We start from the raw sequence: 25238 nt of genomic DNA, 5'->3' as shown, positions 1-25238 counted from the left end.
GTGACCGCGATCTGCGTTGGCCAATACCTACAGGCGCGGGTAACGTTGCCTCATATCACAGCCGAGCCTTGCAGCGGTAGCAAAAAGTCAGGAAGGTCGCGCCCCTCTACTCATGACGCAGCTCTGGAAAGATGGTTTCATCCTTGGTGGGTGGCGCGTGCTTTAGATAGGCGGTGTACGTCGACCACACCTTCTTGCTCTGTAGCTGAAAGGTATCCTTATGCCGACAGGTCGTACTAAGAAGGATCTGCTCTTTGAGCAGCGCGCTCTGCTGGCGCTTGTGGAACGTCTTGCTCTCAGCATCTAGGCGCTGCACGAACTGTTTGAGCCTCTCGCGCGGCACATGATTGAACTTGATGACAAACGGGTGCTTCAGAAGATCCTGCACCGACCACCGCATCGAAACGTCCTCACAGACGCTTCGGAGAATAAAGTCATAAAACGGTTCCGACCAGTTGAGAGGTTTGTTCATCTTGGACAGCTTCAGCATGTTGCCATAGTTCCAGAAGTCAGACTTGAACTGCTCACATGGGTGAGCGCCAGACGCCAGTTCCATTAGCATGATGCCTAATGACCACACATCTGCCTTGGCCGTGAACGTCACCACCGCCTCGCCGGCGTCGATTTCTGCGATGCGGTGGGGCATGTTCGTTGCAAATCTTTCTGGCGCCTTGTAAAGCATGGTGCCGAGGTCTAGGCCTCGCCGCTCGACGTGCTGCCGGTCCTCCATCACACACCCGCATCCGAAATCGGCCAGTTTGAACTTCTCCTGTGCATAACAGAGCAACACGTTGGAAGGCTTCAGATCACAATGAATGATGGAATAGTCGGTGTGCAGTTCGTTCAGCCCCATCAGCGCGTCCCGTGCCAGCATCGAGAGTAGCACCTCTGGCATCGGTGTCTCACGCTTCACGTTCCTCTCCCACACGGCCGGCTCCTTGTACGTGTTTCGGCCCAACACATGCCTCGGGGATCCGTAGAGACTCTGGTCATTGCAACGCTCCTTCATTACCTGTTTTGCCGATGGGTCGCCTGATATGTACTTGCGAAATGTAGACTGCGTGATTCGCATCAGCTCCTCGCTAGGGATTCGGGAAATCATCTGCTTAATGTTCTCCACCGTAAACGACATCAGTTCTAGCAGGATGCTCAGCTGCTTCTTCTCCGCATCCAGCGAAACCACGGCGTTGAACATTTGCATGAGGTACGCTGGAGGCGGGCGCGAGCGCTGTAGCGTAATCATGGTCAGTTCCTTTACCAGGCTTTTTTTGCGCCCCTGACGTTCGACGTCATTCGTTGCATTCATTGCCTCCTCAATATTCATGCACTTGAGCGCATACACCATGCCATCCACGCGGACGCGAAAAACCGTGCCCTGTGTTCCTTTGCCAATCATCTCCTCGATCACCACCTCGTCCATATCAAGCGAGCGGTTGCTGCGACCAATCTCCTCCGCGGTAATCGGCTTTGCCCGGCGCGCCGCGGCGCCGCGGGTGGCGTTTCCACTCTGATGGTGAACTGCAGCGGAAGCTGTTGAGTGGAGCGACAACGAGCTGTCCTGATGTCGCAGACTGGCGGAACTGGACGATGCTGGAAAGCGCCCAGCGGCGCTCGTGGTAGGTGAGAAGGCCGTCGCTGGGCTGACCATTCTCACAGGTGAGGACAACATAGCACCCGTTTTAGTGCCATTGAACCGATGCGGACTCTGCGCAGAGGTGAGCAGGCTGGTGCTGGTGCTGGTGCGGCAAAGAGCCTCGGCCTTGAAGGTGCGAAACAGCGGCGAGCTTGATGGCCTTTTGGCATCTTCGAAAAGAGACGCCCACGGGTTCGTGATAGGCGTTATTTTCACCGACCGCGTGGGCATCGATAACGAGTTCGGGGTGCGTGCACTGCGCAATGTCTGCGACTTCAACCCGGAAGACTTCGCCGAGAGATGCGTTGGCGGTGGTGCACCTGCCACCACGGGAAAGCCTGAAGATGCGGTTGGTGGCACTGCCGCCGCCACCTCGGGGACGCCACCGTCAGTCGACCTTTCGATATTTAAGATGGCCTCCTGTACCGTGTCCACTGAACGGGCAAGTCTCTTCTGCCGCAGCCGCTCCGCTAGCAGCCGTGCGTCCTCTGTCCCGGTGAAAGTGCTCTTTCCCTCCACAAACATCGAGATGCCATCAATGAGGACGAATATATTGGTGTTGTGGACATGAATGAACTTGGCCTCGTTCGGAGCCGAGACCATTGCTGGGAGCGAGACACTGGTTCCACCGGCGGTGGCACACAGTTCACCACCGCCCTTCGTCTTGTTTTCCACCGACCTGCTGTTACCTTTGACGGACAGCTCCACCGCCGCCAGATTTTCTGTGAAGTTGACGTCCGAGTGGTTCGCCATGCTGGCGGTGCGGAAGCTCGGATCTGTGGTAATCATGGGCGAGACGGTGTTGTCATCCACGTCGATGAAGAACTTGTTGAGTTCCTGCTCATTTCTTTGCTGCACCTGTAGTTCAGGCGCTGCGTGATCTAAGAGCCCTGTCAGGTTAAAGGACGGCCCCGAGTTCCGAAGCGGCCGTTTTGCACGCATGCTTCTCGTGGCCACGTGAGCGGCTTCCGTGGAGAGAGAGAGAGACCACCAAACTACCGTCAGCCTCCAGAATGAAACTGTACGCAAACTGCAATACCACGCACAAAGGAGGGAAATAAAAGCGAATCCACACCGTGTATTGGGTCGACACCTATCCTCCCCCCGGCCTCGTCCACGCCCCCCCCCGCCCTCCCGCCAGCGCTTTTCACCTGAGCGGCGTGTCCAATGCGAGTATGAGAGAGACCAGCGCGCTGCCTGTACTGCAGAGGCCACGCGCGCGGCTGCTAAGACGGCAACGTCCAGAAGGTCTTCGGTTCGCTCTCCTGTTTACCCCCCCCACCCACCCACGGACACCTATTTGACTTGACGAACAAAAACTGTTACGAAGTACGCCGCTTGCCTCGGGAGAGCCGCCACCCAGACCCCTCAAAGTCCAAAAAAACAACGATGACGCCAGTATGTGGAAATGGGAAGGATTAAGAGACAAAAAAACAGCTGAAGAATAACACACAAACACCCCACCTCTCTGTAGTCAAATTCCTCACGTATGCTCTCGTGTATCTGTTGATCGAATACCGACATGTACAAAAATCACATGAAGTCCTCTCGCAGCTCTGCCAGATTACCCTGGGACCCCGAAACACTTGTTGTTCGATTCGATTTGACGTATAAGTAGACCGTCTGTGTCGAGCACATTACCACTACCCAAGCTGTCGGGCAGAAGACGAGAGCAATGGAAAAAGATGCAAAATACGCGAAGATGTAAAGGCGCGCGCCGAGTGGGCGTCCGCGTCAGCCTGTCTGTATATGAGCACCTATCTACCTGCTCTTGCGTGCATCCGTGCAGTGTCGGGAGCACAGAAGCGTTTTGGGCGGGTCACCTGTTGCCGCCGCTCCAAGAGAGGGATGGAGGTAAGACGAGATCCTTTGCGTTTGTGCGTAAGCACAGCGTAGCACCATCGGTTGAAAAAAAAACAGAGCAACAGAATGCGCAGGAGACAAGATGAAGGAGCACAGAGAGGTGCGAGGGGAGAGGAGGAGGGAGAGGAGAAGGGAATCGTTAATTTTTTTTTTGGGGGGGGGAGTGGCAGTAGACACACTCACATGAAGCACTGAAGTGTTGGAGGAATTCGCAAAGCGAATGAAGTTTAAAGCATCGCAAAGATTTTCCTGCTTTCTTTCCCCTCTCCCCCGTTGTATCGCTCATAGGAATAGTCACTGCGCCTACACGCGCATCGATTATCCCAATGGGCGATACGACGGAGGAGAGGGGGAAGGGGAGGAAGGGAAGTCAGCAGGACCTGCAGGGGCTGAAAAAAAAATTTTTCGGATTAAACCTTTTGGTTCGCGAAGATCTTCACGAAGCACCTGCTGTATTCCCCCTCCCTCCCTCTCTCCTGACTATGTTGAGTAATTTTTTGTTTGATCTTTGTTGTGCCACTTTGAAGCAGCAGTGCGGTGGCACACACTAGACTAACGGAACGGAGCAACAACAAACACGGAGGTCATTGCACGATTAGAGTATTTTGCCTGAGGAAGGGCAGACGAGGCTGAAAACCCTATAGACCGAGCCCGATAGCATGTGCGGAGACGTAGCGTCCTCCTTCCTACGTGCGTAGCGCGGGCAGACGATCTCAAAGAATATTTGCACCTACGCTCTTACTTCTCACCCACCAATGCCGCTTTTTGGAGGTCTTGTCGTCTCCCTCTGCCCTAAATCCTCACCCCCACACCGCTATGGGCACAGGGAGAATCAGAAGAAAGGGGGACTCCCCCAACCAACCCCCGTTTGGGGCACGGCGGACACTAGTCATCATCCTCCTCCTCAATGAACTCCTTTGTGAAAGTCGAACGAGCATCGAGAGCCGGCGGATTGCGTGCACCAGCGTAGAGCACATGCGGGGGTGGGAGCTCTCCTCCGATCGGAAACTCAAGGCTTCCGTAAACCACTACCGGCGAGCCATTTGTATCAGCCTTCAGTTCCCCCGGGACACTAAGGGCCTCTAGATACCAGTCAGCCCAGATGACACCACAGGCCTTGCCCTCCTCTACCTGGATAAAAATCGCCTGCTCCTCTGCTTTACATGCCGATGTCTGATGGCGAAGATGCTGCTCCTGGAGTTCGAGTAGTCGGGCGGCAGCGGCTGCCCGACGCATCATCATAGGCGGGCGTTGCCCACTTGTAGAAATGAACGCCGCGTCCGGGCTTCGCGTCTTCAACTGGATCGGCGGCGGTGTTGATGCGATGCTCCCCCCCTCGCTGTGGGCCTGCTGCAGCGACGAAACGCTGCTGCCATGTCTCTTGTCCTCGGGTCTTTTGTCGACTAGGTCACTTCCACCGCTCGCCATTTCCTCTTCCTCCTGCTTGGCGGCATCCTCGGCAGAGTCAGACCCGCTTTTCATGGTTCGGCCTTCGGCCAGAGAAGCCAGAGTGGTGCGCTGCTTGCGACGTTCCTTCTGTGCGAGCGAGCGCTGCCGCGCCGCCATTTCGCGATTACGGTATTGGATGTTGACCGCACTCATAGGGTAGTCCGCGGGGTCCCAAGACTCAATGAAGTGCAGTATAGACGGCCGCAGAGTGCGGCAAACATTTGTATAGAGTTCACATTCACTGAAGATGCTTGAGAGGGACCAGTGCTGGTAGCGCCGCATGCAGCCGATTAACACGTTCGTCTGTAGCTCACCAAGAGGACAGGCGAACAGCACCGGGTGCCATCGCCGGTCCACCGCGAAGTCCAGCGCGCGGATCATGTCGTGGCGGCTAAAGTCGTCTCCGCTATTCATTCCATCCACGCACCAGGTGCGCATATCCACAATGTCCACAATACGGATGGGGCCCCGTGTGAGGCAGCCATCCGCGGCCCTTCCGGTCATCTCCGACGCCAACAATCGTTTCACTGGGCCTGGCAGCTGTTCAATAGAGAGAAGCACCACGTTCGTGATGCCGATATGGCGGAGGTAGAGGACATTTTCCACTGTAGGGTAGTCACTGCGATAGACGCCTTCCTCGACCATGGCAAAGTTCGACGGTGGCACCAGTAGTGGGCCGTTGCCTTTGCTCGAAGACGCCATGCTCGGATAGAGAGGTGTGACAACGGGGAGGGGGGGACGGACGTGCACAGATACTCCAATTCTGCCAGGCCGCACTTTCCGCTTCGTCTGGGGGCTCACATCAATTACTTCCGGTCGTTACTAGTTGCACATCCTACAATGTAAAGAGGAGGAGTGTCAGGGAGGGTGATCATCTAGTTGAGAGCCTCCATTTCATTTTTTTTCCTCGCTAACCGATTGTGGCCGATGCTACGAACGCGAAGGGACGTCCTCGACGAGCCTGTTTTTTTTTTTTGGGGGGGGGGCACAGACCCTTCGGAGGAAGGGGTGAAACTATTCAGCCCCCTCAGGATTCCCCTTCAAAACGCGAGGTCTACCCGCCTTCATTCCACGCGTCTTCTCCATCTTCCCAGGTTGCTCGTCAGACTCTCTCTTGTTCCGTGGGGTCTCAACCTGGATCGTGCGTCGCATGCACGAGTGAGCTGATGCAAAGCACTGCACCCGCGTATGAGGCCATTTCCCCATGCATGAAAGTAAAGGGGAGGGGGCTGCAGCGTCAAAGGTGCGGCTGCGTGTAGCGACTTCTGATATGAAGAAGAGTGCTGACAGGTTACCCGTCCAAAGGTGCGCGGGTGTTTTCAGTTTTTTTTTTTGAAAAATGGCGTGAGTACAGAAACGACACCGTGAAATACGTGAATTCCTGGCGGCTTCGACGCCATGTGCGTCACACATGTATACACAAACATGAAGTTGTACACCCACCCCGCTAGCCACCACCGACTGTTTTCAATGTTCACCTATACATGCCGTTTCCCAGCTACCCCCCCCCCCGCAGTGCCGCATGTATACAGGGGTCGGATTCCCAGGGATTCCAGCGGAGGGCTCGCAACGCGGCGTGGCAGGCTGGATATCGGCTTCCGGTGACACGCGCAGTGTTGGCTGTGTGCGATCGGAAACACATTTGGTAGCGGGCCACCAAAAGAGGAAATGCCACCGCCAGACCCGGACAGCAGAAAAAGCAACTCGCAAAAAAAAAAATGGTGTAGTGCGCTATTTGAAAATCAAACAAAATGGGATATGTGGGTAGCAGCGTGAAGGACCACCGGCAAAAGACAAAGGACAACGCAGATGCCGGTTCAGTTTGCCGAGCTCCTGTGGTTTGATGGGAGCACTGCCTAGCGCAATGCGCGCCTCTTCTCCCTTGTATAGACCGTTACGGGGGAGTGACCGATTGCCCCAGCAGCAAAAGTACACGTCGTGGAAAACGCTGGTAACATCGTCTTTCAGGGGAACCTCAGCATTATTTGCGCTGCGGCGCGACGTATCCGTTTACTTGACCCTGTTCCCATTACCTGCAGAGCACGTGCTCATTGGTTGCTGTGGACCCAGACGCCTCTGTGAGCGATTTGAGCGCGTTCTCCTACTATGTGTCTGAGTGCCCCAAAATGACCGCCAACAAGGAAAACCGCACCAAACCATTCTCTCGTTTCGATCTCTTCCACTGACAGCGGTTAGTGGTAGTGGTGGAGGCGGGCGGGCGGAGGGGAGGGGGGGGAGAGCGAGGAGGAGAACGGGTAATTAACTATACTCCACCCATATTCTTGTTACTCTTTCCTGCCTGGAAAAAAAAATCTTTTATTCTAATAAAGCCGATACCAGGTGATGGTGACCCCCGAGAATTTTTTTTTAGTTTGGGGGAGGGGGAGGGGGGGGATATGACGTAGAAAAGACTCTTGAAACAAAAGAGTAGAGTGGAGAATCCCAGCAAGCGGGAAAGTCCGGCGCGCACAGATGGAGGCTCGGCTGACTGTTTCTGCCGCCGTAAGACATGGCTGGCTGTACGGCTAGCAGATCGGCAGGACAGTATCGCTCAGCATGAAATGAGCTGCGTGCTCATCAGCAAGCCCGTCCCGACAAGCATAGGACGCGGTTCGGGGAGCGTCAACGCACGCTCGAGACTTTGGTGCAACGCCGGCAATCACAGAAAATTACCTGACGCGAGGTTCTCGGCGTGTCTTCTCTGAAACTGGCGTTGCCCCCCATGCGCCGCTTTCCCGTCCTCGTTCACGACTATATGCCCCAATATATTTACAAATATATGTATATATATACTTGCTTGTACCTGACGTCACGAACGGCTTCGTACATTGTGTGCGCATCCTCCCTGAGTTTGTCAGTGTGTACATATATGTATATATATAAATACACACACACACACACACACACACATGCACACGTATACACACGTATACACACTATGAAATACCGGCGTACAAATGACCCTCTCGAAAAAAAAAACGGAAATATGTGGTGAAAACATTTTTTTTTGTATCTTCGCGTACGTGGTGGTTTTGGATAAGTGTTGTCGGTCTGTCTGTTACAGGTGAAAGGCGGGAAAAGACATACAATTATAAAACTCGGAAAAGGAAGGGGGAAAAAAGACAGACGGGAGGGAGGGAGAGACCGAGACACTCCGCGCATCGGTTTGTCGTATGTGTGTTTTTTTTCTCTTCCTCCGTGTGTTCTGCTCACCCACCGCCACTGTGAAACCGAACTCCCACCACACATGCACGCCCCAACAACCCGTCTACCTCCCTTTCTCACCGCCAGACAAAAAAAAAGGCGATCCAAAATCTTTTCCACCAACACCCACCCACACACGCGCGGACCACACAACATACAGCCAACAAGACTCTCGCCCCCTTGCGCTCGCCGACACACATACAGAAACACAGAGAGAAACCTCGACAGCCACCTCGAGGAGCCACCGTCTCGATGAGACGCGCTGATGGCTGCTGAAAGGGAGAGCTAATGGATGCGAAAGAAACGGCGTGCCAAGAGCGGCTATACGAGCCCACAGAAAGGGAAAGCAACGGTGTGGGGGTAGGGGCAGGGAAAAGGACGGGGACGGGGAGCACGAGGTCGAAAGGATAGACAGACGGAATCACCAGTTGCGCCCTTTGAGACTTCCCCTGTGCGTATTACAGCTGCGATGGCGAACACTTCTGTCCACCCCCTCCTGACGTCTCGCCCACACCATCACACGTGACTTCTATGGGAAATACATGGCATGAAAAAGAAACGCAATTCAGAGCCAACGGACTGGGGGGGGGGGGGAGGAGGTAAGGAAGCGTGCAACCTTTCTGAGAGCCTCACCTACATCCTCGCCCGCCCCCTCCGCCCTGTCCAGCTCCGAAAAGACACACTACTACTACTATTACTGCTGCTGTTCCTCATCCGGCTTCGTGCAAATAACGTCGTCGATCTTGAGAATCATCTTCACCACTTGCGTGGCCAGGCGCAGCTGTGAGCATTTGCCACTCAAGGTCTCAAACACCTGCTGCTTCTTCATGTCAATTGTGCCGCGGTCCATGCAGTCGATGCCAGCGTACGGATTGTTGCCCTCGATCTGCGCCTTGCGTGCATCGGACAGGGCACGGATGGGATCAAGACCGCTGTTCAGGGCAAGGTTGATCGGGATCGATTCGAGGGCGTCCGCGAAGCCGCGAATGGCGTACTGGTCCACTGTCGGCACAGCATCAGCGTGGGCGAGCACCGCGGTCGAAGCCGCCAGCTCCGCTGAGCCGCCGCCGTAAACGATGCGGTTGTCGCGAATCAAGTTCCGCACCATACAGATGGCGTCGTGTAGGGAGCGTTTTGCCTCCTCAATCATCATCTTGTTGCCACCGCGGATGAAGATTGTGACGGCCTTGCTATTGGGGCAGTTCTCCACAAATATCATGCGGTCCTTTGTAGTGCCAAAGCCAACCTCGCGGACGCGACCGCAGGTGCCGAGCTTGTCCGCCGTCAGATCCTCAAACCGTGGCACAATCCGGCCACCGGTGGCGATGGCAATCATCTCCAGCTCTACACCACCCACCCAGCGAACCGCTGGCAGCTGGTTGCGGTAGAGCAGGTAGTTGGCCTCATCATCAAAGCCCCACTGGCAAATGACGAGGTCGGCCCCGGCGTCCTTGCAGCGTTGTACCTCATTGCGGAAGTACTCTTGCTCCTGCTCATGCAGGTCCTGCATGTGCTGGGCACTGTTGATCTGTAGTGTATGCTTTGTCTTCGGCTTTGGCGGCTCGAAAGCGCAGGTCAGGATGGCCATCTTCGGGTTCGTCAGCTCCTTCGGCATCTGCGGGTGCGAGAAATCTTTGTCGATAACAATACCATCCACGAAACACGTCTCTTCCAGGCGGCCGCCAACTTTGCCCTCGACCTTGATGAGGTCCATGTTTACGTCCCGCCGCTCCATATCAGCAACGGCGAGAACCGCGTCCACACAGATCTGCGCCAAGTGGTCTCGGTCGCGGTTCACCACTTTGGAGTTGAGCGTGGAGCGGGCCGTCTGGAGCAGGAAATCCTTTTTTTCCAGAGAAATAGAGTCAGCCACCTCCTCGAGACGCTTGCACGCCATCTCGCATGCCTTCTCGTAGCCCTCAGAAATGCGAGAGCTGCGGATGCCTTTGTCCAGCAGCGACGTTGCCTGCTCTAGCAACGCACCAGCAAAGCAAACAACACCGGTGGTCCCGTCACCAATCTCGGAGTCCTGTGATTTGCTCAGCTCGACCATCAGCTGGCCAATCTCGTTATCAATGTCCATGAGGTCTAGGATGGTGGCGCCGTCGTTAGTGACCACCACCTCGTTGTCCGGCGTGGTCAGGATTTTATCCATGCCCCGTGGCCCAAGGCTTGTTTTGAGGACATTAGCAACACCAAGGGCAGCTAGGATGTTCGACCTCTGGGCCTCAAGGCCCGTTACGCGCTCCTTCTGCTGTTGCTCCTTCACCAGCAAGAAGGGACGCCCGTACTCATCGAACGCAAGAGACATCTTTAACAAATGGAAGTACGGCGAGGTACAGCGTCCACGAGAGAAAAAGTAAAAGTGACCCGGCCGTTACCCTTTTTTTTCTATCTGTGACCAAAGGGAAGTGTGTGCGGATGTTTTTTTTAAGCCCAGCAAATAGACGCAAAATTACTCTGGGAGAACTTGGGGTGGTGTTGCAGTCGCACACGCCGTTGTGGAAATGGAGGAAGGAGGGGGAAGGAGAGGGAGGGATGTATTCTGGGAGATGGAAGAGTGTGTGGCTGAGTACCTGTGGCTACCCCAACTATATCTACTGAATATCGACAACTTTGAGGCGGACCGACAGAAACGACAAGGAGCGATGACGGAAACAGTTTACTCGTTCGATCCTCAGTTCTCTTTAGTGGGCTCGGACCTGCCTCGAAGTCTGCGTGTGCGTGGCGTTTGTGTCCTCCAACGGTGAGAAAGAAACTCGTAACACGGTCGACAAAGAGAAGCTATAAAAAAAAGGGCGCCGAAGACCAGCGAAAGGTGCAGACACGCGTATCGGCAATGGTATGCAAAGATGAAGGTGTAAAAGAGGGGGGGACTTGGAGTATTTGCGTGAGCACATGAGGACGGGCGCAGGGGTGGATGTGTGTGTGTGTGTGTGTGTGTGAAGGGAGGGGGGGGTTGATGAGGGCATGGGAAATGGGGAGTCGGTGGGGAGGGCAAGGGAAGAGAGAGAATGAGGGGGGTTCGTTACCCAAGGGGACAAAAGCAGACAAGAAAAAAAGGGGGATAATCCGGCAAGCCGTCCCTATACATTTTTTTAGGAAAATTCGAGTAAGCCGAATGAGGAAACCTAGTCGAGACAGATTTGCAATCATTGACCCTACGTTTTTGTTTCCACGTCCGAGGAGGAGGGGGGAGGTGGGAGGGGGTCGGCCCAACTGGATGCCTCGAACGTTTACGTACAGCCTCTTATTTTGGTAACGCAAACGGATGTAAGAGAGACGAGTGGGTAACCAACAACCCGTAGATGTATTGCGGCGTCTACACTTTTTTTTTCTGTCGTTGATTGGGGAGAGAACCCGGACGACATCAAGACTGGGACTCGGTGGAAACCCTAGGAGTGCCTCGCATGTTTTTCGTCGCTTTTCTCTTCAAGCGTGCACTTCACCACGCGGCCCCTCTGCAGCGAGTCATGGGGGATACGAAGGTGAAAGAGATGGGGCGAAAAAGGGGCCGCACCCCTCCCTCCCCCCCCCTCCTCTCAAACCTCGTCTCTGTTGTCCATGTACTGCGCCGGACCCCAGGTGGGAGGTTGCCTATCAGAGGCATCACCGCGTGTGGAATCTTCCTCGACCAGATTGGGATGTGCTTTCGCGTGTCGATGTTGCGTCACAAGCCCACGCCAGAAGTTCAGGATGGAGTTTATACGCGACCCCTTCTCAGTCACTTCATATGGGATAGTGGTGGCAGCCGACATCGCAATGACGGGCAAGGGCTCACATGAAGCCACTGACGGGTACAACCGCGCGTTGCGGCTGTCACGCTCGGCCGCGCGCTGGTGTACTGCTTGCGTCCGCTTGGCCAGATATGCAGCCCTTCGCTTTGGATGCACATCACCGTCACACATCTTCACAAATGCTTCGGAAGAATGGGGCTCTGTCGCTATGATTACGGTCGACTTGCTCCGCACCGTGCCAGTGACGGTAATCAGCGTCATCTCAGCCGGCATGTCTTTTAGGCGGTACTGCTGCTCCTGCTGCCTGTAATAGGAAGCAACACTGCTTTGTCCGGCAGTTGCAGTCATCGGCCCTTGTGTGTAGCGAACCATCTCACCATCAGTGCATGATGAGCGACTGACGAAGACGGCGAGCTGCTGCGACTCGGCCCACGCCATACGCGCTATTATGAACTGTGGAGAGGCTTTGCCATAACCAGTATCCTGAGTACATAAGCCGCCATCGGAGCACTCCCAAGCGAGGAGTCGTCCCGGGTCGCCAACGGCGGCGACAAACGCCTCCCCGTCCGGTAAAAGGTGGATGGGCGTGCAAAATGGCAATCGTGTGTTCACAACGCGCAGCCGCTCACACGTCGAAGCGTCAAAAACGAAGACGAATGGTGCGCTTCCGCATGTGACAACGGCGTACGCACCTTTCACCTGCACTTCTGTGGCGCCATCGCATTCAGCAGTGTGTCGCACTGACATTTCCCACTGTCCTCGGCCATTACCACAGATGGCAGTGTCTCCTGTGGCACGCCAGCACACCACAGAGCCGTTGGCGTGGACAGACCACAGTCGAGTGCTCCGCTCATTGGAGGCGAGGCTGAGGGTGATGGTCGCCTCACCCTTCCGGGCTGTGGCGGCACCAACAGCGTCTACTCGTTGAACAAGTTCTCCGATTCCCTCCAGTGTGGAGGGTACGGAGTCCACATGCCGAGCTGTCCTGTCGAGCTCTGGGGTAAACGTGGAGGTGAGCCGCAGCGTCGTGCCCTCACAGGTCCCACCCGAGTCCATCTCGTCCTGGGGTGTGGGTTCGTAACTCCAGACGAGAAGCTGGTCGCCAAACCCGCCGGTAATTATTTTGTCTTGATGAAACACTGCCACATACACAGGAAAGCCGTGCGGCAGGGTGCACACGAACTCTACACTCTGCGTCTCTGAGCACAGACCGGCCTTGAACACACCACCGAACGCCCTAGACTGCCAGACGCTCACCGTCCCATCAGAGGAGCACGAGAGGAGGTATCTGTCCTCCTTCTGGAATGCAACACGGTGAATGTGACCAGTGTGCCCGACGAGGGTGGCGACAGCGGGCACGCCAGGAAGGAGTGGATCGCGTAGCTCAACCATATGCTGGAGATGCCGGCAGACGCCGAGCGCGACGAGACAGCCGCTATGTGCGAATGAAACACACGTCACAGCCCCCGGAACCGCTGTTGTTTGCAGAATCTCCCGTGGCAGCAACGCGCGTTCGCCGTCCATACGGTAGTAGTTTTCGGTGGGAGCTAAAGCAGACCAGGGGCTTGGTGGGACGGCTGCATCGCAGAAGCTTCCGTTAGCCGCCTGCTGCCGTAACTCCATCCCGCCATCGGCGGGAGCACCAACCGAGCGGGTTGAGCGCGGCACCGCGCTACTCCCGCCACCGGCTACCAGCGTGGAAAGGAGGTACTCCTCGTACGCAAGCATCTCGGTCGTTTCAGGGACAAAATCGGTGTCGCTCGTCTCACGGATACTCAGCACCAGCCCACCCTCGTAAGGTATCTTGCGATTGTTGGCATTCGCAAAAAACGAGTAGATGGTCGGTACGAATTTTTCCATAGAGGCGCGCCTGTCATCGCAAGAGCCGTGGTCGTAGCCGCAGGCGGCAGCTACATCACGTGGATTCAAGACGGAGCCCCTTGAAGACCAGGAGACAGGGAGGAGCGTGCTCAGCCAAGATAGGTACCAGGGTGTGCGACATGGGTAGCGATAAAGTTGAACATGCAGGTCATCTGCTGCAAACAGGTTCGAGCGGCCAGCCCAGTCGTGTAACATGAGAAACCCCCAGCAGATTGGGTAAAGCCCTTCCCGGAAAAGAGGGAACCCATGCAGTGACTCATTCCCAAAGTCTAGCACCTCAAAAAGGAGCATCGCATCCTTCGCAGCGGCACGCATATTTTCGGGGCTAAGTCGAAGCGCCAGATGTGCATTCCACCATGGCGCGCGCGTCTTGTGCGCACGGAGATCAAAAGGATGAGTCACGGCGCAGGGGACCGCGGCGGATGCCTGGAGCAGACTGCGCCCAGATGCACAGCTCACGACCCACACGCGCACAAAAGGATGCACAACGCCGGCGTCAGCATGCAAAGGGCTCATACCGCGTATTGTTAGTGCCAACACCGCACCACAGCCATCGAGCGCACAGCCCGCAGCGAAGGGCGAAAAGCTTGTGCTCCGAACACCTAGCGCTCCTTGGTCGCCGCCGGCGTCGGAGCCACCAAGTGGCCATGTTTCCGCCGGCTGGTGCTCGTTCTCGAAAGCACCTGTGACTCGGTAACTAACCGTGGGTCTCCGAGCCAGAGCGCTGCTCTCGGTGTCGCCGCCACTATAACCAGTATTCGCCTTTCCATTCCCCTTATCGCCCTCGTGCCGTTGGTCTGTGACGCCCTTCCCAAAGAAAGATCTATGTGTCAACCAGCATGCGTCTGCCTTCGTGAGCCCTTTGTTTTTGGTGCTGGTCTGACACTTCATCTGCAAGCCAGCGGCTGGGCTGGTAAAGAGCAGCAGTACTGCAGAGCCGTCTTGTACGCACGGTGAGGCCACGCCACTAGCCAAAGCACCACGGGCTGTGCCATCCCCGTCGGCGACATTCGCAACCACTGCGTTTCCACCTCCCTGAATACCGATACCAGGTGGTGCCCCTCTCCTTTGAGTGGCGTTGTTGTTCGCCCTGGGTACGTTTGTGTTCTGCAATGTCATGGACATGTCCCCCGACCGTGGCGAAGACGATGGTCCACTTCGACCCTCAGCCTCGTAAAGACGCACAACAGTAGACCGTTGTGTCCTGCGAGATGTGCCACGGGCTGATTTGAGCCCCCTTCGCTTACCGGAAGGACTTTGCCGTCCGGCGGCATTCACGCCAACACCGCTGCTCCGCCGACGTCGATTACCTTCTGCTTGGTTGATTCCCGCCACGCCCCTTGTGCGACCCACACGCGCGCTGTCCTGCTCCGCGCTGCTCCTCTCACTATCGCCTCTGGATGAGAACACCGATGAGGAGTCATCACCACGGGGGTCGTTGTGTGGCGCATTGCGGGTCGAGAACAAATCACACACGGCTGCTTCGAAAACGCTTCGTTGACGGCGAAAATGCTGCGGTTGGCCAGCGATGACAGGAGACGGCTCAGTCGTGACAACACTCATCGGCGCCGTTGTGCCCACCTGTGCCGCGGTTGTGGCACCTGCGGTCGGTGGTAGTTGCGCCGATGCCGAAACAGTCAGTGGGCGCTCGGAAGTCGACTGTAACAGTGGCGTCATAGCGTATGAGGGGTGTTCTGGATCCGTCGAAGCGGCGGTATCAGTTGAGCGCACTGCCGCCACCACTGATAGGTGCGAAGGTGCCTTCAACGAGGAAGGCTTGCGAGGACGCTCATCTGCTAACGGGGCGGCTTGAGGAAGAGGGAGTGCGGGAAACGGCAGGACCCCAGACCCGGAGGGCGGTAGTGGAGGCAGTGGAGGCAATTTCCGAGTGAGAAGCGTAGACGACGTTAAATGAGATGATGAAGAGGTGTGCACCGAGGAGCAAGTGGCTTTCTCCTCTGCCGGCGGCTCACCACTACTCACTTGAGCAGAGGAGCTCCTCTGTGAAGTCGCCATCGGGGGTGGGGCGCCAGAAAACGTGGAGTTATCAGGAGACCGATTAGATTGACGCACCTCAACGTCCGTCAATGTCGAAGAAGAACCAGCTGCTCGCACCCGGGTGCCTTGCTGCTGTGAAACAGTGGTGACATTGACGTTGGAGTCACTGCGACCAACAGCCTGTGATACAGAAACGGCTGCATGCTGGTCACTACCGCCAAGACCCACTCCACTTGGCGCGAGCGTCGTCGGAGGAGGACCCTGCTCCTGTATTACAAGCAGCGGGGGTGGAAGTGCAGGCCCTTGCTCCGGCAACTGTGATGATCTGCGTAGGCTCGGGTGAAAGCGCTGCGGCGTTGTGTGGTCGTCGTTCTTTTGTATTGCGAAATGCTCTACGAAGTGCTGCTGCTTGTCCGATGAAGAAGAGGTGCTCATTGCAATCGGGTCTGTGGAGGAACAGGTCGCTCTAAACGAGAGGAATGAACTTCGAATCCTCTATTGGTGTGTGTGTGTGTGTGCGTGTGTGTGTAGGCCCTCTGTACAAAAAGAAAACAGCAAACGCCAACACGAACATGCAACAGCCCACCCCTTTTTTCGTTGCCTGCAGAAAAACTCGAGGTGGCTAAGGGTGTGCGACGCAGTTCAAAGACGTAATTAACGTGTCTGAAAGGGGGAAGAAAAGAGGCATGTCCAGACGTGATGATGTTTGTGTGTGGGTATGCTTTTCCCAGCTTTCGTAGTGCCAGTTTGATGTCTTCTATGAAGCTTGTGTGTGTGTGTGTGTGTACTCTATTTGTCAGCCTGCCGCGCCGTTCGCCTGCACTGTCGCGCCAACGGGAGAAGTGTAGCACGTTTTTTTTTTTTAAGAGGGTAGCAAATGACTTGTACCCTGTGTAGCATGCAAGTAGAAAAAGGGAGGAATGGTGGTGGTGGTGGTGGGGGGGCATTGGGGAGAAGGGGGATGAGAGGCAGGAGAGGGTACACACACACACACACACACACGCGGGAGGGAGGGACCGCGTAGTCATCCATTCACATTCGCCCTGTGCAAAAGGCGCCTCTTTGTCAAAGGGGGGGGGGGAGAGAAACGCTACCAACGTGCAACTTTAACGGAGAACGTCCTTTGACGGGCGGGGGTATCCAAAAAATCTGCACTCCCCATCATCCCCAAAGATGAGGTCGCGGGGTGATATGGGGGGATGGGGGATAAACGAAAAAAAAAAATCAGCCACGAGTAGCAGGACATAGGCCGGAATATCATCGTTACCTCGCGCGTTTCATAAAAAGTTCCCCGGGGCGCAGTACACCCGAGAAACATGCGGTCAAATTTTTCTTTTTGGGAAGTTTCGCCTTTCCCGATAGTGCATATGTTTCCGCGCACGTCCTCGATCAGCAGACACGAGCCGACAACGACGCACATCTTACCCATCCATTCCATAGGCACAAAAGACCAGGAGAGAGAGAGAAACAAAGGCGCCAGCACAAGCCCGTCGGTGATGAGATGGAGACAGTCAAGCGAGTGGCAGATGAGGGAAAAACACACAAAGTAGACACCGACAGAACAGCACAGCAAAACGGAGCCAAGGACAAATGAGCGGGTCTACAGGGTGAACACCTGATCCGGGAGACACGGGTGATCACCTGCCTACTCCGCCACGGCTATGCACCCTCTCCGACATCAGAGAAATAGAGATGTCAGTGGATGGTAGAAGCCCCTAAGTTATATGCAGAGCGGCAAAAAGAAAAAAGAAACATCAACACCAACACACAACGAAGACGTCCAGACACCCGCCCCACCACAATCAGCGAGCCTCGGTACCCGCCCCCTTTTTACACAGCTTCCGGGTCTCTTTTTCCACGGCGGTGCAACGTACTCCAGCGTGCGTAGCCGCGGCATAGGGGGATGGAAAAGGCACCCGCCAACTCGTTTGTCAAGGGAACATCATCCTCAGCTGTTGCCGTGCAACCATGACGTTGTCGTTTACTGACGCCAAAACATCACGAATAACATCCGCATCAGCTGACGGGAATTCCAGAGACAAGGCCTCAATCGGCGCTAACCGATGAGGCACTTCTGGAGCGGAATTGGGAGGCGACAAGGACTGTGATGGGACAGCCGCCGTACTGGCGCTCGCCTTGCGTAGCTTATCTGATACACTCAAGTACAAGTGCCGTGACACGAACTCCTCCCGTCCAACATCAGAGACTCTCTTGACGTACTCATCGCAGGTGAGCAGCTCCCGCTTCAGCCCCTCTTCGAGTAGCGCTAGGGTGTCATTCGATGCGTGAATCTCCGCCATGAGTTCCAACGCGCGCATCTGCAGAGGATCGGCGACGACTAGGCAATCGGCGTGTTCCTCGACCGTGTCCGAAAAACCATCCAGCTGATGCAGCAGGGAGCTAACATCGCCTACAGTGGGCACATACTTCTGGAGCCTCTCGTGGTGTTTCATAAGGACATCCTTTGCCTTGTGTAGTTCGCGGTTCGTCTCATTCAATTTTTGCAGATGCAGGAGCGCCTGCTGACGTGTTTCAAGGTATCCCTTGGCCTTTTCGTTGAGGTTTATCACAACACACTCGGCTGCCTCCTGGATCAACGACTGGCGAGCCGGATCCAGTCCGTTCATAAGGCCGCCCTGCGCCAGCGCCGGCTTACCTGCAATTTGCGGAGGTGGGCGATAGTTCGCATCGACTAGGGGGTACTCGAGCTGGAACTGCTCTCTAATCGCAAGGAGAATGTCCAACAACGGGTACGGGCGCTCTACCCCGCGCAGGAAAGGCAAACACTCCACCTGAATGCAGCCATCGTTTGACATGATGGGATACGGGTATTTGATCCTCTCTCCACCAGGCGGCGGCACGAGCACAGCCGATGGCGTCTGCTGCGGATACTGATCTGTGAAAGAGATCACGACAAGCAGAGAAGTGTTGCGGGCATCGTCAGGGTTTTTTCGGATCATCAGGAAGCATTCGAGATGTAGCGGCTCGGAAATATTCTTGCCCGGCGTCAGCCGTCCCCTGGAGTGTGGGAAATTCGATGCATAGGGCAAAAAGTTGGCGACAGCATACGTGATGGCACTAGCAGCAATTGGGGGATAGTGCTTGGATACAAGTGCGATATCTGCCGCCTCGCTGAGTGTAATTTCCATTTGGGACCACAAATGGCAGGGGCGTGGAGGTTCTGAAGACTTGAACGAATATATATATAAATATAAAGTGGAAGACCCAAGCCCAGCCCCAAAGATTCGCGCGGACTTTTCTGGAAAGTACTCAGAGGAGCAGGATCTACAAACAGGCCGGGTTTTGTGCGCGCTGTATCTGAGATCAATGCACGCGGGAGAGGCACTATAGGACCGGTGGCCGGGCAAGAAAAGCACGCAGCAGCAGCGAAGAGAAACAAAGTAAAATATATAAACGGTAGAAGTGCTGACAACCACCTCGGGCTTATGCGTCGAGTGTAGAATGCAAGTGGCCGTGAAGATCAATACAGACCGCCAGACACCCCAAGCAAAGGGAACAGACACGCGAGCGATAAAATCGAATCTGACAAGAATGGGTGAATATACAAAAAAAATGCCTTTGCGCTGGAAAACGCAGATGGGTGATGTACTCGATAGTGTTGACTACAGCACCCAGTACAGTAGGTATGTTGTTCAAGTAAGCAAGCCAGATTGAGAAAAGCACAAACGAGCGGGGAGAAAATAAAAAAAAAAAAGAGGGAGAGAGAGACGGGAGAGTGGGGAAAGGAAAGAGGCCCCGAAATAAAGGCTGCCAAATGCACCACAACAACAACAACTCCTGTGGGATTTGCGCAGAGAGACTGCACATTAAAAGGATGAGTCCGCCCGCGCCCGCACAAGACATACATAGCTACAGGAATGTACATACATGCATACATATATATATATATGCACTTTTGTATTTACAAAGAGGGAGAGACGATAGAGAGCAAAGATGCACAAAGGTGCCTCGACGTCTTCCTAAAGTATTTGAATTGGTGGCGGAAAAAAACTGATGGCGCTTTGCAACACACACACTAACACACATACTAACGCACAGAAAGAGAGAGAGAGACCGCCGATGTTGTGGTGGGCTGTGTTCACCCCATTGCCGCTCCCTCTTGCCACTGGGCCCCGTCTCGCCCGCCGGCGGGGGAATCGGAAGCGGCGAGGGGTTGTTTGTGTGGAGGGTGGTGAAAAAAAAAAAAAGGGCTCTCGCTTGCCGTCGTATAAGCTCAACATCTTTGTATCTTGGTGTGGGGCGGCTGCCGCCCCCCCTCCCCCCCCCCCCCGCACCCCTGCCTGCCTGCCTGCCTCCCGCCTTTGCGTGTCGCATCCGTGTATCACGTCTTTGCGTGTCACCGGCGCCTGCCCTCTGTTGTCAGAGGGTGACCCCCGCTAGCTTGATCCGCGCAGTCACCGACCACTTCTCTGAAAGTCTCGAGTTCGCAGGCGTTGGCGAATTTCGAAATATGCCTATATCGGTGGACCTCGAACAAGGACAAGAACAGCGCGACAGCGGTCTGCAGCGGTCGGTAAAGATCAGCACACTGTCATAGGCACGAAAACAGAAATCTTTTTACGCCTTGCTCGGTGCTGCACCATGAGCACTAGTATTGTGTCGATTGTGCTGAGTGTCCATAAATCGCTCTGTCTCCTTTGTTGGACGATTCCGCTGTGTGTTGCAGTGACACTGCAGATCAGTTTGCACAGCCCCTCGCGGAGAACCATGAGGCCATTGCCCCTCCATCACTGACACCTCACGTCATGCTCACAGTGCTACCTGTCTCTCACTGACAAGAAGAGGCACACAGACACACACACACAAAGTGCTACATGTTTGTCTTGTTATTTGGGTTGGCCATTGTATTCCAGAAAAAGTGTAGATCTTCGACTGCCACTCACACTTTTGCTTCGTCAGCTCCATAATCGAAACGAGGGAAGCCATACACTTTACCGCAATGGCGTCCGCTGACTCTTCAGAGAGACTGTAGCTCAATCGAGATATGAGAAACTGCGACGGTCCAATAATGAGAATAACGCGTCGGTGTACGGGTACAGTTAGTGTGAGTGTGCAAAACACAGCAACACGGCGTCTCTCCCGCGTTGATATGCCTCGGTGGGTCTCTCGAGCTTCATCTACCCCCCCCCGCCACTTTCATCAGATCATTTCATATTTCTACTCGCCTGTTTCTCCTCTGAGAATTGGGCTCGACTCACGAAAGTCTGCGCTGTGTGCTTGAAGATGCCAGCGAGATCCGCACTACTGAGTCCCTTGACGTAACGAGAGAGGTCTGAATGAAAGCAAATTCACGAGTGGCTGCCGCGACCGTCCAAGAGGAGCACCTCCGGAAAGCCGCAAACAACAAAAAGGCCAGCTCCGCTCGCCAGCAAAAAAAAAACTGAAAATATGTCCTCCGAGAAATGGAGGGCATGTGCCCAATTGTCACTGCATCTTCAGCATTATCTTTAAAACAACAATCCGACACAGAGAAGACGCACACGCTCAGATACATGAAAGGGGGAGGGGTAGGGGGAGGGGAAGGGGGTAAGGTCGATGACATGTAACGTAAGCTGTTATCTCACAAATTATTATTTTTTTTCGGCTACAAAAACGGAGATCGCATAATGCAGTGAGAAGAGGAGGAAACGACGAGCATGTTGTCAAGAGCGAGCGACACACACACACACACGCGCATACGGGACAGGAAAAAAACGATAATATATCCGAAAACGAGGGAATCAAAGCAGTGCGGTGCGTTGCTGAGAAAAAAAAGTAGTTCGACATTCGTGAGCAACAACAACAAAAAGAGAGGTGGCACACACACACAGAGAGAACGTACTCACGGAGCTGGGCACAAAATAAACGCAATCGACGCAGCCACGACGATCGCTGACAATGTTGACAAGAATTCATCACGGCGGAGGAGGGAAAGAAGATTTGTTCTCTCTCATGAGGGGGGAACAAAGAGTCCTAGACGGAAAAAAAAACAGAAATCAACAAAGGCAAAAAAAAAAGAGAATGATACATACAGACACTGAAAAACAAAGAAACAGAGGGGTGTGTTAAGAAAACCAGGCAAACCGTTCGGGATGCACAGCTTGATAAAGGATGGGAAAGTTGTTCAGGTAAGGTTTAGGATAACACTCGCAGCACATGCACGTATAACAGTCGCATAGTGCTCCTATCGCTCATGGAATAGAGCGTTGTGCGCGGGTACGTATATCTTTTTTTTTAGTTCTGGGGGGAGGGGAGAGGGGGGGGGGGTCAAAACGCCTCTGTTCATTTATACCCAGCTCCATGAGCGCTACAGGGGTAGCAGAGAGAAATCCCCCAAACACCTGCAGACCCTCACAAAGGGTGAACAAAATCACAAGAAGTCATGAAAAAGAAAGTGCAAGAGAAGGAAGTAGCCCTTGGAAAACAAAAGGAATGATGCAGAGAATGTCTGCTCTTCGGAATCGTTCAAGTGGGTTAAAAACGGCAAAGGACTTACTCGTGTAGGAGTGTGCAACATCACCTTCAAGGATGGAAGACGAGAAGGCCCTCCCCCCCTCTTTCACACCCTTTATCGGGTCGGGGAGGGGAGAGGAGGGGGGGTCAAAATAGGGCTCCCGTCAACGACAGCGAGCATACATACACACACACACACATCAGCAGCAGCAGCAGCGTAACACGTATTTCAGCGCGTGCACATGGCCCACTCGCGGAACAAAAAAAAATCCATACATCAAAATAATAAATCAAACGAGTGTAGAAAAGTTGGGTCGCTGGTCTTTCAGAGAGAGAGGGAGAGGGGGGGGGGGGCGGGCGGGAATTCATGGGAGTGTTTCTGAATTCACCTCTCTCCTTCTCCTTATCCCGTCTTCCCCGATCCACCACCACCACCACCCCTCTTCTGCCTGGGCTCGCAGTGTGCCCCACACAGAAAAAGTGAGACCAGCCAGGGAAAAGATTTTTTTTTTTTTGAAAAGTCGTGACTTTTTCCATCAACAACCACACGACGGGCTGAAGCTAAAAAGAATGTGAATGAAGGGGGCGGAGGAGAAAAAGACGAAATAAGCACAAAAGGCAACGAATTCAAAAATGTGGCTTCACAAAGGGAGAGTCGAGGAACCCCCCTATCTCGAAGATACGCACGCACAGGGAAATTTGGGGGGAGGGGGGAGAAGGAGGGGGGGGAGTCGTACTTTCTTTGGGAGTGTATTGAAGGTAGAGGTGATATGTTGAGTGAGTCGGTGTTCGATCCCTTTGTTTCCATGCGGCAACGCAGCAACAAAAAAAAGACCCACTTTCACCGCTTTGCAGAGAACAAAGCTAATCAGAAGCAACCTCAAAGTCACAAGAAGAAAAGACGACAGACGCCATGGAGCTCCGCCCAGCCGACAGACGGGCAGAAAAACGGAGTCGAGAGAAACAGAAAGGGGGAGGGGGGTCAAAGACAAATACACAAAGACACGGAGGCCAAAAGGCAAAAACAATAAAATCTGCCAAAGTATATAAAAATATACTCCATGCAACTGCAAGGCAAACATGAACGGCATTTTCCAACAACATACTTCGAAAAAAAAACTGGAGGGAGTGTGGCGTAATACCATACCAAAGCCACAGAGAAAGCCTACAATTGATGGCATCCACGATACGCAACACAGGCGCACGAGAAGAGAGGCGGCGTCAGGGTAGGGGGAGGGGGGAGCCCATAGGACCCACGTCAATCAAAACCAAAAAAAAGCACTACAAGAAACAAAAAAAAACGGTGAGGTGGACGTAAACAAGCGACAAATTCCATCTTGAGGTCAGCGAAGATGCTGTCAATAAAAGATGATGCGTTCAAATACGTCCGCAGCTAGGAAAGGCTGTGTGCATATATATATATATATAGTGTAGAAGTGTGTGTGTGTGTGTGTATCTAATTATAACTGGCCTGTTCTCCTTTGAAAGTTTCGCCATTTTATTTGATGTTGTTTTGTTCTTTATTTTTTTTGCGGTGCATGTTCGCTTTTGTAGTGATGAGTATCCGCCATTTCAAAAAATGGGCGGCTAAAGGCGTCCATGAATGTGTACAGATGTAAATAAAATCATTCGTCACCTCTGAGCTGCTCCCGTGGCACTTTTTCCTGTCTTTGCGGTCGCCGGCATTTTGACTGCTGTTGTTGTTGTGTTCCGCTCTTTCATTAACAATGAAACTCTCCTCTCCTCTCCATCAGTGGGAGGAGCCTGGGAGTCGAGAAAGCACCACCTACTAATATGGAACAGCAACGATACACAGCGTCTGCTAATACGGAGGGGAGGGGGTGGGGCAAGAAAAAAATTTGAGCGCAGAGGTCAAACACCGAACAACAGCAGCAGAAAAAAAAAAGCGAGAAGCGGGACTCTGACAGGATGGGGCGTGGAAGTTGATGGAATAAAAACAAACGGGGAGAAATGATTTCACTAGAGTCCCTTGCAAAAGGAAACATGACAATTAAAAGGAGAAGATTTGAAGATAGGAGGCTATCTGGCAGTCTTTCTCCTCCTGCTCTCCCGTGCGTCCACAGAGCGGGCGGTGCACACAAACACAATAATTTTTTCTTCTCCCCCCTCCCCCCCACACACACACACGAAAGCTCCCCCCTTTTTTAGCCAGGGAATAACAGCCCCCTTCCACACTTCCAGGAACTCGAGGAGTGTGTGCGTGCGTGTGCGTGTGAGTGTGCGTGTGCGTGCGTGTGTGTGTGTGTGTGTGTGAGTGTGTTTGTCTGTACAGAGGAGTGGGGGGAAGGAAATCATCACGGGCCCTTTCCCCACTTTTTGGTTGGTTTATCAAAAAAGTCTCTGCGCGGCGAACCACATATCACCCACCGTCCTCGTGACAAGCAGCACGGAAAGAAGAGCAAGTAGCGATCAAGGGGCGCACGAGAAACTGGAAAGCGGATGGCGAGCCAAGAAGAAAAAAAATGAGAAACCCGGGTAAAATTGCACAAAGGGACACACTCAACACACACACACACAGGCACACACACAAAAAAAAAGACCAACACAGAAAAATAAAACGCTATCAGTAAGTACACAAGTGTTTCCACCCTGTGTCTAAAGTTAAGCTTCGAGAAAATTGAGAACAGAAGGGGTGAGGAGGAAAAGAAACGGAAGAGAACAAGGGGGGGGGGACAAGTTAGGAAGAGCGGAATAGATGGGATGGCATGTGCCAGTGTCTAACACCCAAAACGAGGAGGTCAATCGATACTATCAATCGGAGGTTGGGACGCGCATTCGCAGGCACACACGCATGTGTGTGTATACACAAACGCGTCTCCTTGTGAGTTGACCATCAGGAAAACCATATCAGGGGGAAGAAATGGCTTATTTTTTTTTTGTGATGGTCCCATAACCAGAGAAACTGGAAAAACAAATAAGCGTGACGTCTCCATTGGCTGGAGGTATACTAGTCTCCTCATCACACATGCACAGACGCGCTGAGGACTTGCAACAAATGA

General features: G+C 53.9%; 5 protein-coding genes across 5 annotated transcripts; all 5 read right to left on the bottom strand.

Annotated features, from left to right (window-relative positions):
• Window positions 1–106: 106 nt before the first annotated feature.
• On the bottom strand, window positions 107–2575 carry JKF63_02465 (uncharacterized protein; the record flags this gene model as incomplete). Its single annotated transcript, XM_067898490.1, has 1 exon — window positions 107–2575. The coding sequence occupies one exon, from the start codon at window positions 2573–2575 to the stop codon at window positions 107–109; it is 2469 nt and encodes an 822-aa protein (XP_067754647.1).
• Window positions 2576–4381: 1806 nt separating this feature from the next.
• JKF63_02464 (uncharacterized protein) lies at window positions 4382–5647 on the bottom strand (the record flags this gene model as incomplete). The annotated part of the gene is made up of 1 exon (XM_067898489.1): window positions 4382–5647. One exon carries the CDS (start codon window positions 5645–5647, stop codon window positions 4382–4384), a length of 1266 nt encoding a protein of 421 aa, XP_067754646.1.
• A 3196-nt stretch (window positions 5648–8843) lies between these two features.
• JKF63_02463 (uncharacterized protein) lies at window positions 8844–10460 on the bottom strand (the record flags this gene model as incomplete). The annotated part of the gene is made up of 1 exon (XM_067898488.1): window positions 8844–10460. One exon carries the CDS (start codon window positions 10458–10460, stop codon window positions 8844–8846), a length of 1617 nt encoding a protein of 538 aa, XP_067754645.1.
• Window positions 10461–11691: 1231 nt separating this feature from the next.
• On the bottom strand, window positions 11692–16200 carry JKF63_02462 (uncharacterized protein; the record flags this gene model as incomplete). Its single annotated transcript, XM_067898487.1, has 1 exon — window positions 11692–16200. The coding sequence occupies one exon, from the start codon at window positions 16198–16200 to the stop codon at window positions 11692–11694; it is 4509 nt and encodes a 1502-aa protein (XP_067754644.1).
• Window positions 16201–17696: 1496 nt separating this feature from the next.
• JKF63_02461 (uncharacterized protein) lies at window positions 17697–18914 on the bottom strand (the record flags this gene model as incomplete). Its single annotated transcript, XM_067898486.1, has 1 exon — window positions 17697–18914. One exon carries the CDS (start codon window positions 18912–18914, stop codon window positions 17697–17699), a length of 1218 nt encoding a protein of 405 aa, XP_067754643.1.
• Window positions 18915–25238: the final 6324 nt, after the last annotated feature.

Source organism: Porcisia hertigi, chromosome 32 (genome assembly GCF_017918235.1).
Source record: "Porcisia hertigi strain C119 chromosome 32, whole genome shotgun sequence".
Taxonomy (NCBI): Eukaryota; Euglenozoa; class Kinetoplastea; order Trypanosomatida; family Trypanosomatidae; genus Porcisia; species Porcisia hertigi.
The sequence above is the reverse complement of the archived record's forward strand: the minus strand, read 5'-3'. Positions and strand labels throughout refer to the sequence as shown.